Source organism: Punica granatum, chromosome 8, assembly GCF_007655135.1.
Source record: "Punica granatum isolate Tunisia-2019 chromosome 8, ASM765513v2, whole genome shotgun sequence".
Lineage (NCBI taxonomy): Eukaryota > Viridiplantae > Streptophyta > Magnoliopsida > Myrtales > Lythraceae > Punica > Punica granatum.
Window position 1 is genome coordinate 3,932,468 of NC_045134.1, and position 14,039 is coordinate 3,946,506.

General features: G+C 35.5%; 1 protein-coding gene across 1 annotated transcript; it reads left to right on the top strand.

Moving 5' to 3' along the window:
- The first annotated feature begins 4,337 nt into the window (after positions 1-4,337).
- Positions 4,338-11,172, top strand: LOC116216043 (protein NRT1/ PTR FAMILY 5.4). Its single transcript, XM_031551960.1, has 5 exons — positions 4,338-4,553; positions 4,652-4,869; positions 9,255-9,506; positions 9,624-9,907; positions 10,033-11,172. The coding sequence occupies exons 1-5, from the start codon at positions 4,430-4,432 to the stop codon at positions 10,913-10,915; spliced, it is 1,761 nt and encodes a 586-aa protein (XP_031407820.1). The 5' UTR covers positions 4,338-4,429; the 3' UTR covers positions 10,916-11,172.
- The last annotated feature ends 2,867 nt before the right edge of the window (positions 11,173-14,039 follow it).

The following is a 14,039-nucleotide window of genomic DNA, read 5'->3' on the forward strand; positions in this document are numbered from 1 at the left end:
AGACGAGGTAGTTATTGGTTTCTAAAATTGCTAATGACCTCGCTTGAGGCAGTGGCCGGATATGAGCCACCATTGCCCTTTTTTTCTTTTTATTTCTTTCTCTCTTGGTAGAAAGAGAGAGAGAAAGAAAGAAAGCGAAGGGACAGTGGTCACCACCAACCACTGTCACCATAGACAAGGTAATCGTTGATTTATGAGATTGTCAAATATCTCGTTTAAGGTGGTGGTGGCCGGATATGAGTCATTAATACCCTTCCTTACTCTGTTCCCCTCTCTCTTCAAAGAGAGAGATGGATTGGAGTCATTTCCAGAAACCTTATGGAAGGTGTCTGCATTTGACCCTCTCTTTTTATTACTATAAGGAGGCCTATTGATCTAATAGAAAGAAATGGAGAACCTAGTAAACAGGTACAAGTATTCCTACTATAAGAATCAAACCCGAAATATTTATATTACCATGTAAGAGCATGTGTCAATGTATTAGCCCCCTTTCTCCAAATTATTCTTGATTTTGGTTACATGACTTATTAATTAATTGAAATATCTTTTATTATTTTTTTCATAAATAGGAATTCTATTGTTATTCATGATATATATAATATAGACTATGTTTGATGAACAATAATTACTCGTAAATTAACTTAAAAATGATTATTGTGAGATTTTGATACTCATGAGAAACAACTGTATATTTTAAAAGGCTAATTTTACTAAATAATAGTGTGCTTTATTTATTTTATCTATTATTAATACAAGAAAAGGGGAAAAAATAAAAAGAGAAAAACAGACCTAAAGGACCTGATGAATGCATGACAAAGCAACATGCATCCCATTGGATATATGTAAGCAACACACAAATTTGTTTTGCTAAGAGGAAGTACGGGACTCTAGATTTATTTTATAATCAGAATTTTGGTCATAATTAATTTAAGAGGTTTTTACCGAAAATGACTCATGGTTTACCCGTTTTATCAAATCTATTATATACTTTTTTTGTCAAATATATCACATGATTTACTTTTTGTATTAAATTTATCCCGACGTTATCTTTTCTGTCAACATTTAACAGCCGTACTGATGTGGCACGTGGAGAGACAGTGGGCCACACTTGCCACGTGGGCGTCACGTCAGCACGGCCGTTAGGTGTCATGGAAAAGATAACGCTGTGATAAATTTGATGTAAAAAGTAAACCATGAAATAAATTTGACAAGAAAAAACATATAATAGATTTGACAAAACGGGTAAATCATAGACCATTTTAGGTAAATTTCCTTTAATTTAATAAGTAGACAATTTTCAGTTTTACCATTTCCTTTTTTTTTTTCGGTAGAAAGTTTCACCATTTCATTAACATCTAATTTTACCTCGCCGGAAACATATATATATATATATATTGTTGAGATCACAGTATTGCCTAAGATGAATCCTTCTTACTCGGGCATTGATTTAACCTACCACAAAAAATACTTTAAATGAGTTCCGTATTCCTACATTATTGGTAAATATATATATATATATATATTTACACGAGCTTGCTAATCACAATTCCTATGACATGAGCTTTTGATATTTGACGACTCACTTGTCATAAATCTGCAAGCAACTCTTTAGTATTAAAGCAAGAAAAATCCATAAAGCCTTCATAATATATATGAATTATAAATTATTCCATAAATTGCTATTTTCAAATATTAAAATCCTATTTCTTTGCCAAGAGAAGAAAAGAAAAAGACCAAAATAGTGGGGGGGGGGGCAGTGGATACAAAAGCAACACCCCTGTGGGATCAGAGCTGTCTCCGCATATTGAGAATACAACTCGATGAAAATAATTAAAAAGGAAAAGAAAATATCTCAAATTAATCATGGGCCACACGTAAATCTAAAGACTAATACTAGTTATTCAAATATGTGCTGTGGCCACTTCTCCTTAATGATTCTCTCCTCCATTTTGAGATTCTCGATTCTTCAATATTGCGGGGGGGATTCTCAATCTTAGGTGCATAATTGGCCACACCTCGGTATTATATATAATTAAATTTCTATGTGTGTATAACATAATGAACAGAAAATTCGATAATAATGAGCTTTTTAACTTCCACATATCTAAGAACCATAAACCTAAATTAAATTTATTTCAACTTTACTTTACTTTTCTTTTCTCTTCTTATATATTATTATTATTATTTCTAATGGTCCATATCCAACCACCAACTTTGTGATATATTGTTGATTACACTTGGTATATATGCTGGTTATATATTAGTTTGGTCCAAGTACAAATATCTCTGTGGCTGTACGACCTATAGAATTGTTAGATCCCAAGATCCAAATCTTATGAACCGATCTGTATCCTTCGTGGCATCATTGGAGCACAGAACTAGCGCGCATCCGCACCCCAATAATCGAACCCAAAACTAGGTAAAAAGATACCTTCTGAAAACTTAACTATGTATATATATGTACATAAATTTCATCATCATGAGAACATAAAATAAGTGCATGCATATCTCTATCTATCAATATATATGTCAAATTGTTTGTATAAATCTCTTTTTTTTTTCTCTGAATTATATCTATGTATATATATCTCCAATAATATTATATACTAAAAAAAGGAGAGGTGTGCTGCGTGCAGCTTCCTATGATGTTAATGCTTATGAGTGTGGGCGTTGATGAAAATGTGAGTGTGGAAGTTAAGTAGATTTTGGACAAACATGAAGACTGATTAAATACATAATTTGTTTGTTTCTCCAAAAGGGAACTTTTCTTTCCAAAGGCAGTTCTCATTTTCTGGCATAGTCACCGACACACCAAAGCTGATAACCTCAGTCTCTCCTTGTATCGGTATGTATCATACCTTTATATATATATATATATATAATACGCAATGGAGATCCGTGATTTAAAACAATAAAATAAAAAATCTAATAACTAATAAAGATACACGAGTAGTCTTACTAAGTATCAAATTTAGAACCTCCTGATATTAAAGACATGTGTCGCCGCGCGACACTCTCTTTTAATTATGTAGCATACTTAACTTTTCCAATTACTTATTACCACGTCCAAATAATTATAAATTATAGTCATTATTTTGCAGAAGCAACTGATATGATATCGCCAAATGAATAGTGCATGAGTTTATTAGCCCGTTGGTACTTACCCATGCATCTATACATATATATATTTTAAGAAAACTCTGTATGTGTTATAAAAAAATGCACTTATTTTTACGTTGTGTACCCTTCATTAGATACTTTAAATTTTATTCACTTTCGTATTTAAAAACTCAATGGATCACGACTAATCTAATTCGAGTATCATCAGTTCATTAAGAGATAAAACTCTCAAAGTATGAATTTTTTTTATTCACAAGATTCAAATTCGAAATCTTATTTAAAGAGAATTAATGTTAGTTAGGTACTTTAAAATTTTCAATTCCAGCTATCATGTATTTTGCTTATGTGAATAGAATAAATGTAGTATCCAAAAATTCCAATTAAGACAAGATGAATGCGAATCAGGGGTGAACAACACTCACATGTAAATACATGGAAAATACAACAAACGACTATATGTATACTGCCTTAATTTAAAAAAAGATTGCTGTACTTACCCCAAAAAAAAAAAAGATTACTGTAGTTTAAGCTACAAATCTGAGGATAAAATGCTCGATACTGATCCACTCATATTTCGTGCGGTGTGATAAAGCTGAGCCATGTGTTAGACGCTAAAAAGTACAGGAGCAAGGGGCTACCTGGTGGTGTCAACCTTCCATGCACTTTAAGAGAGTTGACCGAATAGCTAAGAGGAGAGAGAGAGAGAGAGAGAGAGAGAGAGTACTTTCGAGGGCTCGCAAGTTGCAGAAAATCTGCATGAAAACGCCATTTGTAAAAGCTGACCTCAGGTTAGCAATTACTCCATATATCCACCCCAGAGAGATATAGACACATAGGGAGAAAGGACGAGAGAGAAGTTGGTCTCATCTCGTAATAATTATTTTATCATGAGATATTCTAAGTTAATTTATCAAAATTGAATTCCTACTTAAACATTAATTTGCAATAGCACTACTATTATTTTATCACGAGATGTTTTCAATTGATTTATCAAAATTCAATTCATGCTCAGACATCGATTTGCAATAGTGTCGCAAAATTACTTTTTCAATGAGTTTTAAATTTCTGTACTGGTAGTAATTAAATTAAAGTTTATTTATTGACTGTACAGTTTATCCACAACACCAAATATTGTGAGGAAAAGGGAAGGTCAATTTCCACACGTGCTGGGAATTGGGTGGTCCGGCCTATATAAGAAGCGGTATAGAGGCCATAAACTTTGAATCATAGAGAAAATGAACCAAAAGGTTTGATTCCGAGAGAGAAAGAATTAGGATATATAAACTCTCGGACCAAGCTGCTCTCAGCAATGGATCATAGCAGTGTAGCTCCGGTGACGGTCGATACCGGCCTCGTTGTGGACGTTGCTCCTCCGGCTAGGAAGACGAAGAAACCCTCAAGGGGTGGATGGAGCTCCGCAATCTTCATCATTTGTAAATCGGCCTTTCCGTTTCGTTAATCATTCCCGTGTGGCGGTGGCTGGATATTGAAGGTGTGTATGGTTTTAACTTTTGTTTGTTTGATCGTGCAGTTGTCGAGGTGGCAGAGAGGTTCGCGTACTACGGGCTTGTGGGGAACCTCATCACCTACCTGATGAAGGAGCTGGGGCAGCCGATGGCCGCGGCTGCTCAGAACGTGAACATATGGGTTGGGGTGTCATCCCTATTTCCAGTGGCCGGAGCCCTTGTCGCTGACTCCTATCTCGGCCGGTTCAGGACCATCCTCATTTCCTCCATCATATACTTCATGGTACGTACATGTGATTCCCAGCTATCACCGAAAAAGTTGAATTCGGATTATTGCCTATATATAGTTTCCGACCTGCAAAGTGAACTCTCATCAAGTAAGTACTGCTTATGAATGTTGAACTGTGTCACTGATGACTACGATCAATAGTCTACGACTATAGAAATTTAATCAGCCAGGGGCATGGGTTGGCCCGTCGATCTCTAGCTGGGATTACCCGGAGACCATTTTTACATTATCGCATGTGCACTGGAATTTTCTCGGTCCCAATTTATCTTACGAGCTGGATTAGCAAGAAGAACATAATGCTGAGCCATAAACAGTGAATCTTGCCCCATATATTGTCTACATTGCGAGCGAGGACTCCATTAATTTCTGAAAAATCAATTGCCCAATGATTTCTGTCTCACACATCCTTAAAGCACCTTTTGCCCTTTCCCGTAGTCATCATATGAAGTGAGAATGTCAACGGAAAATATATATAGAAAACTTTTATAAGTCAAATGCCAAATGGGTTATCGGCATGTGACCCACTTTCCCAATTTTCATATATATATTTGTTTCTAGTAATTTATTTTTCTTTTGTTTCTGTGGAAAGCCGAGATATCTGCTAACTGAAATGAAAATCTACTCAGATGCCATGATCACTAGATACCTTCAATAAATTTTTGCTTTTTTAAAGATCTCATTTTCAAATTTTCAATACTGCAAGCAAGCTCTGCTCTCGGATTGGTTCCACACCGACTATATTATATGTGATTACTATCAATTAATTCTTAACTAAATACTGACAAATGGGTATAATACGGTGACTAATACTATCGTCTAGTAACATAGAGATTTCGGGTTCAATTCTCATTAGTGGGACAAGCTGTACCCATTTATCTAGATTTTCTTTTCATTTACTTGTAATAGGCCATAAGCTTCCTCTTATAACAGAAAAAAAAATTTGAACTAAACACTTCACCCGTGCACTGCACGAGATTATTATTCATGAAAAGATTAGCATGTTTTATCATTTGATTTAATTTTTTAAATAGTGATTTATTTATCATTATAGAATTTACTCTAACTAATGTTTACGTTACTTATGAAAAGAAAAAAATGAATTAATGAATCATTCCTATTAAAGTACTTATTTTTCAACTACTTAAACACTTTATTTATATGAAAGTAATTAAACTTATATCTCTTGAAAATAAGAATAATAAATCAAGCAGGCCAAATGATTTTAACCAAATTAGTGTAATTAATTTGATTTTTATGATTTCTAAAAAAACATAATTTTTAACATTGAAATTGTAAAAGACGATTTGATATTTAGAGTTCACTTTATATTTTCTAAACATAATAAAATGCTCATATTATAAATTTCTCAATTTAAGCTAATTTAAATATACTTATAATTTATTTAGATATTTAGAGGTTTTAGGTTCACTTCTCATTAGTGGAACAACATGTACCCATTTATCTGGATTTATTTTCTATTTTCTTATACTAGGCCACGAGCCTCCTATTGTAACCGAAAAAAAAATTTAACTAAATATTTCACCCATACGTTGTGCGAGATTATTATTCATGAAAAGATTAATATGTTTTATTATTTGATTTAATTTTTTAAATAGGTAATTTATTTATCATTACAAAATTTACTCTGACTAATGTTTAAGTTACTTATGAAAAGAAAATATTGAATCCATGAATTACTCCTATTGAAATACTTATTTTCGACTACTAAAATACTTTATTTATACGAAAGCATTTAAACTTATATCTTTCACAATAAAGAATAACAAATCAAGCACGCAAAATTATTTTAACCAAAATTAGTGTAGTTAATTTGATTTTTATGATTTCCAAAAAAAGATAATTTTTAATATTGAAATTTTAAAAGACGCTTTGATATGTAGAGTTCACTTTATATTTTCTAAACATAATAAAACACTCATATTATAAAAGTTTCAATTTACGATAATTAAAATATATTTTTATTAAATTTACTTATTCTTATGTTTCATGCATGCATTGTGCCGTTTGCATAGAATTTTCATTAAGTTCTTTCAATCGATAACCTATATATTTTTATATATAAATTCTGCCAAAATTTAACTTTTCAATGTCAATTATCATCGTTGTTATTTAATTTTAATATTTAAAAGAACATTTTCATCAAATTATAATTTGTTGTTGAAAATCGAGTATGGCTGACCTATTTTTGACTCGATAATGGAAGTGGATTAGTCAAAGTGCATGCATATTCGTGCAGCTGATAGCATATGAAAAAAAGTTAGATTATCCATATATTATTGCAGATATGATTTTATTTTTACATACAGCTTATGGATTTTGGAATATATTTTTTGTTTCATAAAAGTTGAATGAATCTGTTCATAAATCAAATTGAAGATTATTCATATACTTAGTCATTATTATATTAAAGAACATAATCTTTATCTAATTTATATTTTCAATTTTAACTATTGAAGTACATTAATATGGGTTAATTGTTTATAAAAAAATGAACTTTCTTTTATTTACTATATTGTTAACGATAGATATTATTATTATATTTTTTTAAAAAATGAATTATTTTATTATAAACACAATGTACTAATTTATTGCTATCTAAATAAAAGTTCGTTCTTTATATGTATTTTTCAATTAAATTTGCATTATGTTTATATCTAACTTATATTTTCAAGTAAGGAATAATTAAAATTTTGCTATTTCTAATTTTAATTTAAATTAATTCTTTAGAATTTTGTGGATTAATTACTCCGAGAGGGTATAAATTTTCTGAAGTGTAACACTTTGGGGCAAAAAGAAAAAATTGTAACAATCCGGTGCACAAAGTTTCGAAAATGATTCAATCAAGGGCTATTAGGTATCTCCAATTTGTGGATTCTTCCAATTCTGACGGGTGGAGCCTCAATCCCAGCCATCACCTCCGATTGGGATTGTCGGCGCCCTCTGGGGTCACTAGCGACCCCAACCAGGGTGGTGTTGGTCGGAATCGAGGCCCTCTCACCTCGTTGTCTCCCGATTTTTTTGAATTTTTTCTTATTTTCCAGAATAATTTTTAATAAAAATTTTCTGTAAGTCTCACTTGACCTATCCTGATGAGTCACGTTGGATAAGTAATGACACGTTACAAAACACATAAGCTTCGGGCTAACAATTCGGTATGGAGATGATGAACTACCCTTAATCGAAATATTTTCGAAATCTTGTGCAGTAGGTTGTGGCAATTTTTTCTTTTTGCTCGGGTTATACTTTATAAGTTTTTTGCCCTTCTGGAGTAATTTACCCGAATTTTGTAGTATTTGTACAATGTAGTTGTACAGTTGTTAAAGAAAAAGCATTGGATTTATCGAATAAAGAGAAGGCATTGTAATAAGAAAATTAATGTGCTGAGCTTTCAATTACCTTTTTTCCCTCTCCATTTCCCAATTGAGTTTTTCCTTGCACTTATTGGAACTAGATGAAAGATCCACGCATGCGCGGGCTAGCTGCTTGGAATATAATGCTTGAAGCAAAGCACCCCATGAAATAAAAATAGTTCTTCTTTAAGGAATCGGTAAAATGTTAACTTTGTATCTCTTCAGGATATATAGTAGTAATCACATATAATTCAATACAAATACAAAGTGTAAATATATGACTCATGGTTTTTTATCATTTTGGCTTTTCAATGCGACGTGACATCATGATATTGCATCACCTATCATGTTCTTAATAGTTATGACATGGAAGGTCACGGAATGCAAACCCTCCTTCATCGCAACATTTAATTCCACTTAGTATGCTGAGCCTGCAATTCATGTTTTCAATATTAGAAATAATTTAATTAGCTATATAGCCTACAAAAATGCAAAATCCACCTAAAATATGTCTAAAAATCGATAGAATAAAGTTTATTTTTATATGAAAATCCCATTTTTAGCAAATTAGTATATTCCAATGAATGTTTCGATATTTTATATTTAATTATATATCTATTAATTCAAAATTAAGTTACGCACGGATTAAATTGATATTATGATTTAATTAACATTTAATTATTTGTTTGGATGCATGGATTAAATTAATATTATGGTTTAATTAACATTTAATTATTTATTTGGATTTTCCATGGGTCGATTAATAAATGTTAACAATGGAATAAATGAAGATGTCTAATTAATGTCAAGGGAGTACGCCAAGAATTGGGCCATAAGGAACTGAGGATTTGCTAATAAATCATATCTTGTTCTCGAAGGGCCTAATCCAAATATGCAAGCAGAATTTAGAGTCGACCGCACAGGCGCACAGATAATTTCACACACTTTGGGCTGTAATGTGGCCGTTTATCCGACTCTAATGTCCCCAGTGACGAACTTATCTTTCAGGGTATGATTCTAATGACCTTCTCGGTCTCCATCGTCCCGAGGCATAACCGGGAAGCAGTATTCTTCATGGCGTTGTATATACTGGCCATCGGGGAAGGCGGGCACAAGCCGTGCGTGCAGACTTTTGCAGCTGACCAGTTCGATGAGGACCTGCCGGAGGAGAAGATGGCAAAGAGCTCCTTCTTCAATTGGTGGTACATGGGGATTGTGGTCGGTGCTACCGCAGGCATATTCTTCGTGATTTATATCCAGGTAGCCTATTGATACCCTTACACGAACTATCTCAATTCCGAATGTGATCATTGCATTATTAGTGGCCAAAAAGTCGAGAAAGGTGTCCCAGTTATGATTTTAACATGAATGACTCAGGACAATGTTGGGTGGACTGAGGGAGCTCTGGTGCTAGCCGCAGCAGTTGCAATTGCCCTGGCCGTGTTCTTGATGGGCTCTAAACGGTACAGGCGGCAGGACCCAACTGGAAGCCCATTCGCGCAGGTTGCCCATGTGGTCGTGGCCGCAGTGAAGAAGCGGCGCCTGCAAGAGGCCGGCAATGGGAGAGACCTGTGTTATGTTGACACCAATGCAAGGGATGGGGCCCACAAGGATGGCTCTCGGGCCCGGGCACGGTCTCTTGCCCGGACCAGCCAGCTGAGGTAACCTTCATTTTTCCCGTGAAATGCCACCATTCGATCGAGATAGTGCTTGCTGGAACTAGTACGCCTATGTAGTGATGTGTTAGATTAGATTGTGACATAGAGCAACTTGATGCATATTGCAGATTCTTGGAAAAGGCAATGATCGTCGACAGCATAGACCAATCAAGCAAAGCGAGAGATCCGTGGCGTCTCTGCTCGTTGAACCAGGTGGAAGAAGTGAAACTCGTCTTCCGGCTCGTGCCTATATGGCTCGCTTGCATAATGTTCGCCGTAGTCCAGTCCCAGGGGCACACCTTCTTCGTAAAGCAAGGAGGCACGATGAACCGATCGATCGGCGGGTCACACTTCCAGATCCCGGCAGCTTCACTCCAGGGATTCTTGGGGCTAACCATCCTTGCTGCCACCCTCGCCTATGACCGTCTCTTTGTCCCGGTAGCCCGGAGGATCACAGGGCATCCGTCTGGGATCCCAATGCTCCATAGGATTGGGATTGGCCTATTTGTATCCATCATCAACATGGCCGTCTCGGGATGCATCGAAGCCTGGAGGGTCAGGACCGCGGTGGAACACGGCCTCAGGGACAACCCTAAAGCGATTGTGCCAATAAGCGTCTGGTGGCTCCTGCCCCCATACATGCTGTGCGGGATATCCGATGCATTCACCATCGTTGGCCTCCAGGAGCTGTTCTACGACCAAGTGCCTGAGGCCATGCGGAGCATGGGGGCGGCTGCATACATAAGTGTGGTAGGAGTGGGGAGCTTCGTGAGTAGCGGCATCATAGCAATCGTTCAGGCGATCACCGCCGGGAATGGTGACAAGTGGCTTGGCGACAACCTCAACACCGCTCACCTCGACCGCTACTACTGGGTGCTGGCCGGGCTGAGCGCCATAAACCTTTGCATCTACTTGTTGATTGCAAGAGGCTTTGAGTACAAGAAGCTGGAGGATGATGATGAGATGATACAGCTTGGTGAGAAGCAGATCAGTGTTAAAGATGATGTATAAAAGACCTATGGACAATAGAACAGAACATCATGTTAATTAGGTGTTTCAAAGGATTAATGGTTCTAGGTGGAAGAAAGTATAGCTTCTATATATAGTGAAAGACATGTCAATTTCTAAGGTGCTAAGATATGCCGATGTTTTAACTCAGTTCTGCATCGATCTAGTCGGTGTTGTTATCCCGTGGATCTCTCGTCTCCTGAGCATCATATCCGACTAAGAAGTCCATCTATATGCAAACGGTTGGTCTTTTCGTGTTACGAATGCAAGAAAGGCACATTTATATCGTATCATTGATCGTAGAGTAGGATCCGACTTCAAATGTTCTAAATCTTCAGGAGAACCAGGGACTCGTTCTGACTTGTCACCGGACGATTTTGGATTTCACTTGCAAGCACAAATGTTCCAATGAATGCACTAGAAGAGTTTGCCTGAATCGACATGTAAGTTTCGTCGGAGGGAACTCATCGACACTGATTCCTAAGAGCATCAAAGGGAGGAGAGAACTACTTGCAAACTTAAAATTGTTGCGGTGCTCCCCGAAAATGCTGCATAAATACTTGATTTTTTTATTTTTTTTTATTTTTTAATTTTTTCGGTGTAATACAATGAAAAAAAAATTTTAATAATTAATAAAAGGACATGGATAGTCCTATTAGGTATCGAACCCGCGACCTCTAAGTCAACTGGCAAAGTGCGCGCTTCTGTTCTATAACTTCTTTTGATTAAATACTTGGCTTTTCGATTATGCTGAAAATGAGCAACTGAGCAATGTGAGAATTTGCCACTTACGACATGGCTCATTGACTGCACCCGATCTTCAGGATCAAGTTGACCCGGTCCCCCTCCAACGACGTGGAGGGACTCAATAGTGAACTCTGTATAAGTTGGAGGATCAATCGTGTAGTTCAACCATAAATCAATTGGAGGATGATCAAGTTGCCGATGTTTTAACTCAGTTCTGCGTCGAACCAGTCGGTGTTCTTTATACCGTAAGTCTCTCGTCACCTGAGAATCGTATCCAACTAAGAAATCCATCTATATGCAAACAAGTCGGTCCGTTTTGTATTAGGAACTCGAAAAAGGAACATCAATCATATATCATAGATAATATCATGAGAGAAGAATTGTCAGGAGAATCCACGACTTGTTTGTTTCGACTTGATCTCAGGACAATGACGGATTCCACTGGTAAGCACATTTGGAAACTAGCTGGAGGCCGGCAAAACTGCTGCAAGTGCTACCAAACGGGCTGTTAGTCTTTGGGCTTTATTCGGGTAGATCGGCCCATTGGGCCTATTTATTGGGTTCGCAGCCTAATTCTTGGGCCCAGTCCATATCATGTGGTATGCGTATAAATATTTCGCCGAAACAGTTGCTTGTCGATGATATCTGCTGTGGTATAACTATTTGTAAGATGTCCATATAACTTCTTCTATTTGATGACCTCGCTATAAAGAAGTCACTACCATTTGCAGTTGTTCTCACGGGATTTTTGCCCCATATAACTCATGGTTTCACTTTTCTTTCAAATCTATTCTATGCTTTTAAAATTATCTAAAATATCCCATGATTTACATTTTTTTCCAAATCTATCTCGACGTTATATTTTTCGCTAATAAAACGTAAGTATGCTCCAAATATATCCTATGGTTTTAAATTTTTTTCTTAAATCTATCCTATAGTTTTAATTTTTTTTCTCAAGTTTATCCCGGGTAAAAGGGCCATAATAGCAAGAACGTTAAATGTTGACGGAGATATAACGGCAGGATAGATTTGGAAAAAAAATGTAAGTCATGAGATATTTTTAATAATTTTAAAAGCATATGATATATTTGGAAGAAAAGTGAAATTATAGAATATATGAGGTAATTTACCCTTGTTCTCACACTTGAATTTTTATAGAGGTAACTTCCTCATGTCGACGTCAATTTATTTATTTTTTGATAAGTACGCCAATGTTAATTTGTAATTGTAATATTGGATATGCTTTTGTTTTTATTTGGAGGGCACTTTGATAACTGGAAAGTGAGAGGAAACCACTCGCTGTGCTTGTCTAGGCCTTACGTAGTCCTTACCACATTATCGATGTAGAAGATATCCTTCATTACTTCTGGTTCTTGTATATAAACCTATGTTGTTCTATATGCTCTCGATTTTTTTTTTGGGCCATTTCTAATATGCTCTTTGATTAAATAATCATTTTTAATACCACTTTTAGATTCAAAATTTAGCCTATGATTGATTAATTTAAAAAATAAAAATTTTAGACATAAAAGCTTGTATTTTCTACTATGAGATGGATACATACATCAGATTGGTTTTTTTATTTAGCACCAATATAAATTTTATGATAATTAAATAACTTATAATAGATGATGCTTGAATTAATATGAAATATATATGTGTGTGTATATATTAATACGTGCACGCGTAACGCAGGTGCCGTTACACTAGTATGTGTGTGTGTGTGTGTGTGTGTGTGTGTGTATAAAAGTGGGGTATGCTGCTGCAGCTTCCCGTGATATTAATGCTTATGGGTTTGGGATAATGTGAATGGAGTTAAGTAGATTTTGGACAAACAAGAAGACTGATTAAATATCTAATTTGTTTTTCTTTTTTCCCTCCAAAATGGGCTTTTATCTTTTCAAAGGCAGTTCTCATTTTCTGGCATATTCACCAACAAAACCGAAGCTGATAACCTCACTCTCTGCATGAACTACACGTATTTGGATGTATCTCTCATATCTTTATAGTCATCATTTTGCAGGGGCAAACAGTAATATGATATTGCCAAAAGATTAATGGCTCATTAGCACGTTGGCCCTAACTAAGCTATGCATCTATATAGTGAAATAACTCTGGTATGTATTTCTCACCATGTTATAGTGAGAGAGAAATATTTAAGATTATAAAAGAGGTTTATGAGGCTAATAAGAAAAGAAAATTAACGACTCACTCATATTTTATGCAATGTCATCAGTTAAACTATGTGTCACGCGTAGCATCGAGCTATCGGGTTGGTGCCAACGTCCTCCCATACACTTTGAGAGGGTTGACCAGATGGAGAGGGTGCGAGTACGCTGGAGCATCGCAAGTTGCAGAAAATCTGCATGAAAACGCCATT

Coding starts and splice junctions, on each gene's coding strand:
- LOC116216043 (XM_031551960.1), top strand. CDS start 4,430: ATGGATCATAGCAGTGTAGCTCCGGTGACGGTCGATACCGGCCTCGTT. Junction 4,870..9,254: donor CCTCCATCATATACTTCATG/GTACGTACATGT, acceptor CTTATCTTTCAG/GGTATGATTCTAATGACCTT. Junction 9,507..9,623: donor TCTTCGTGATTTATATCCAG/GTAGCCTATTGA, acceptor TGAATGACTCAG/GACAATGTTGGGTGGACTGA.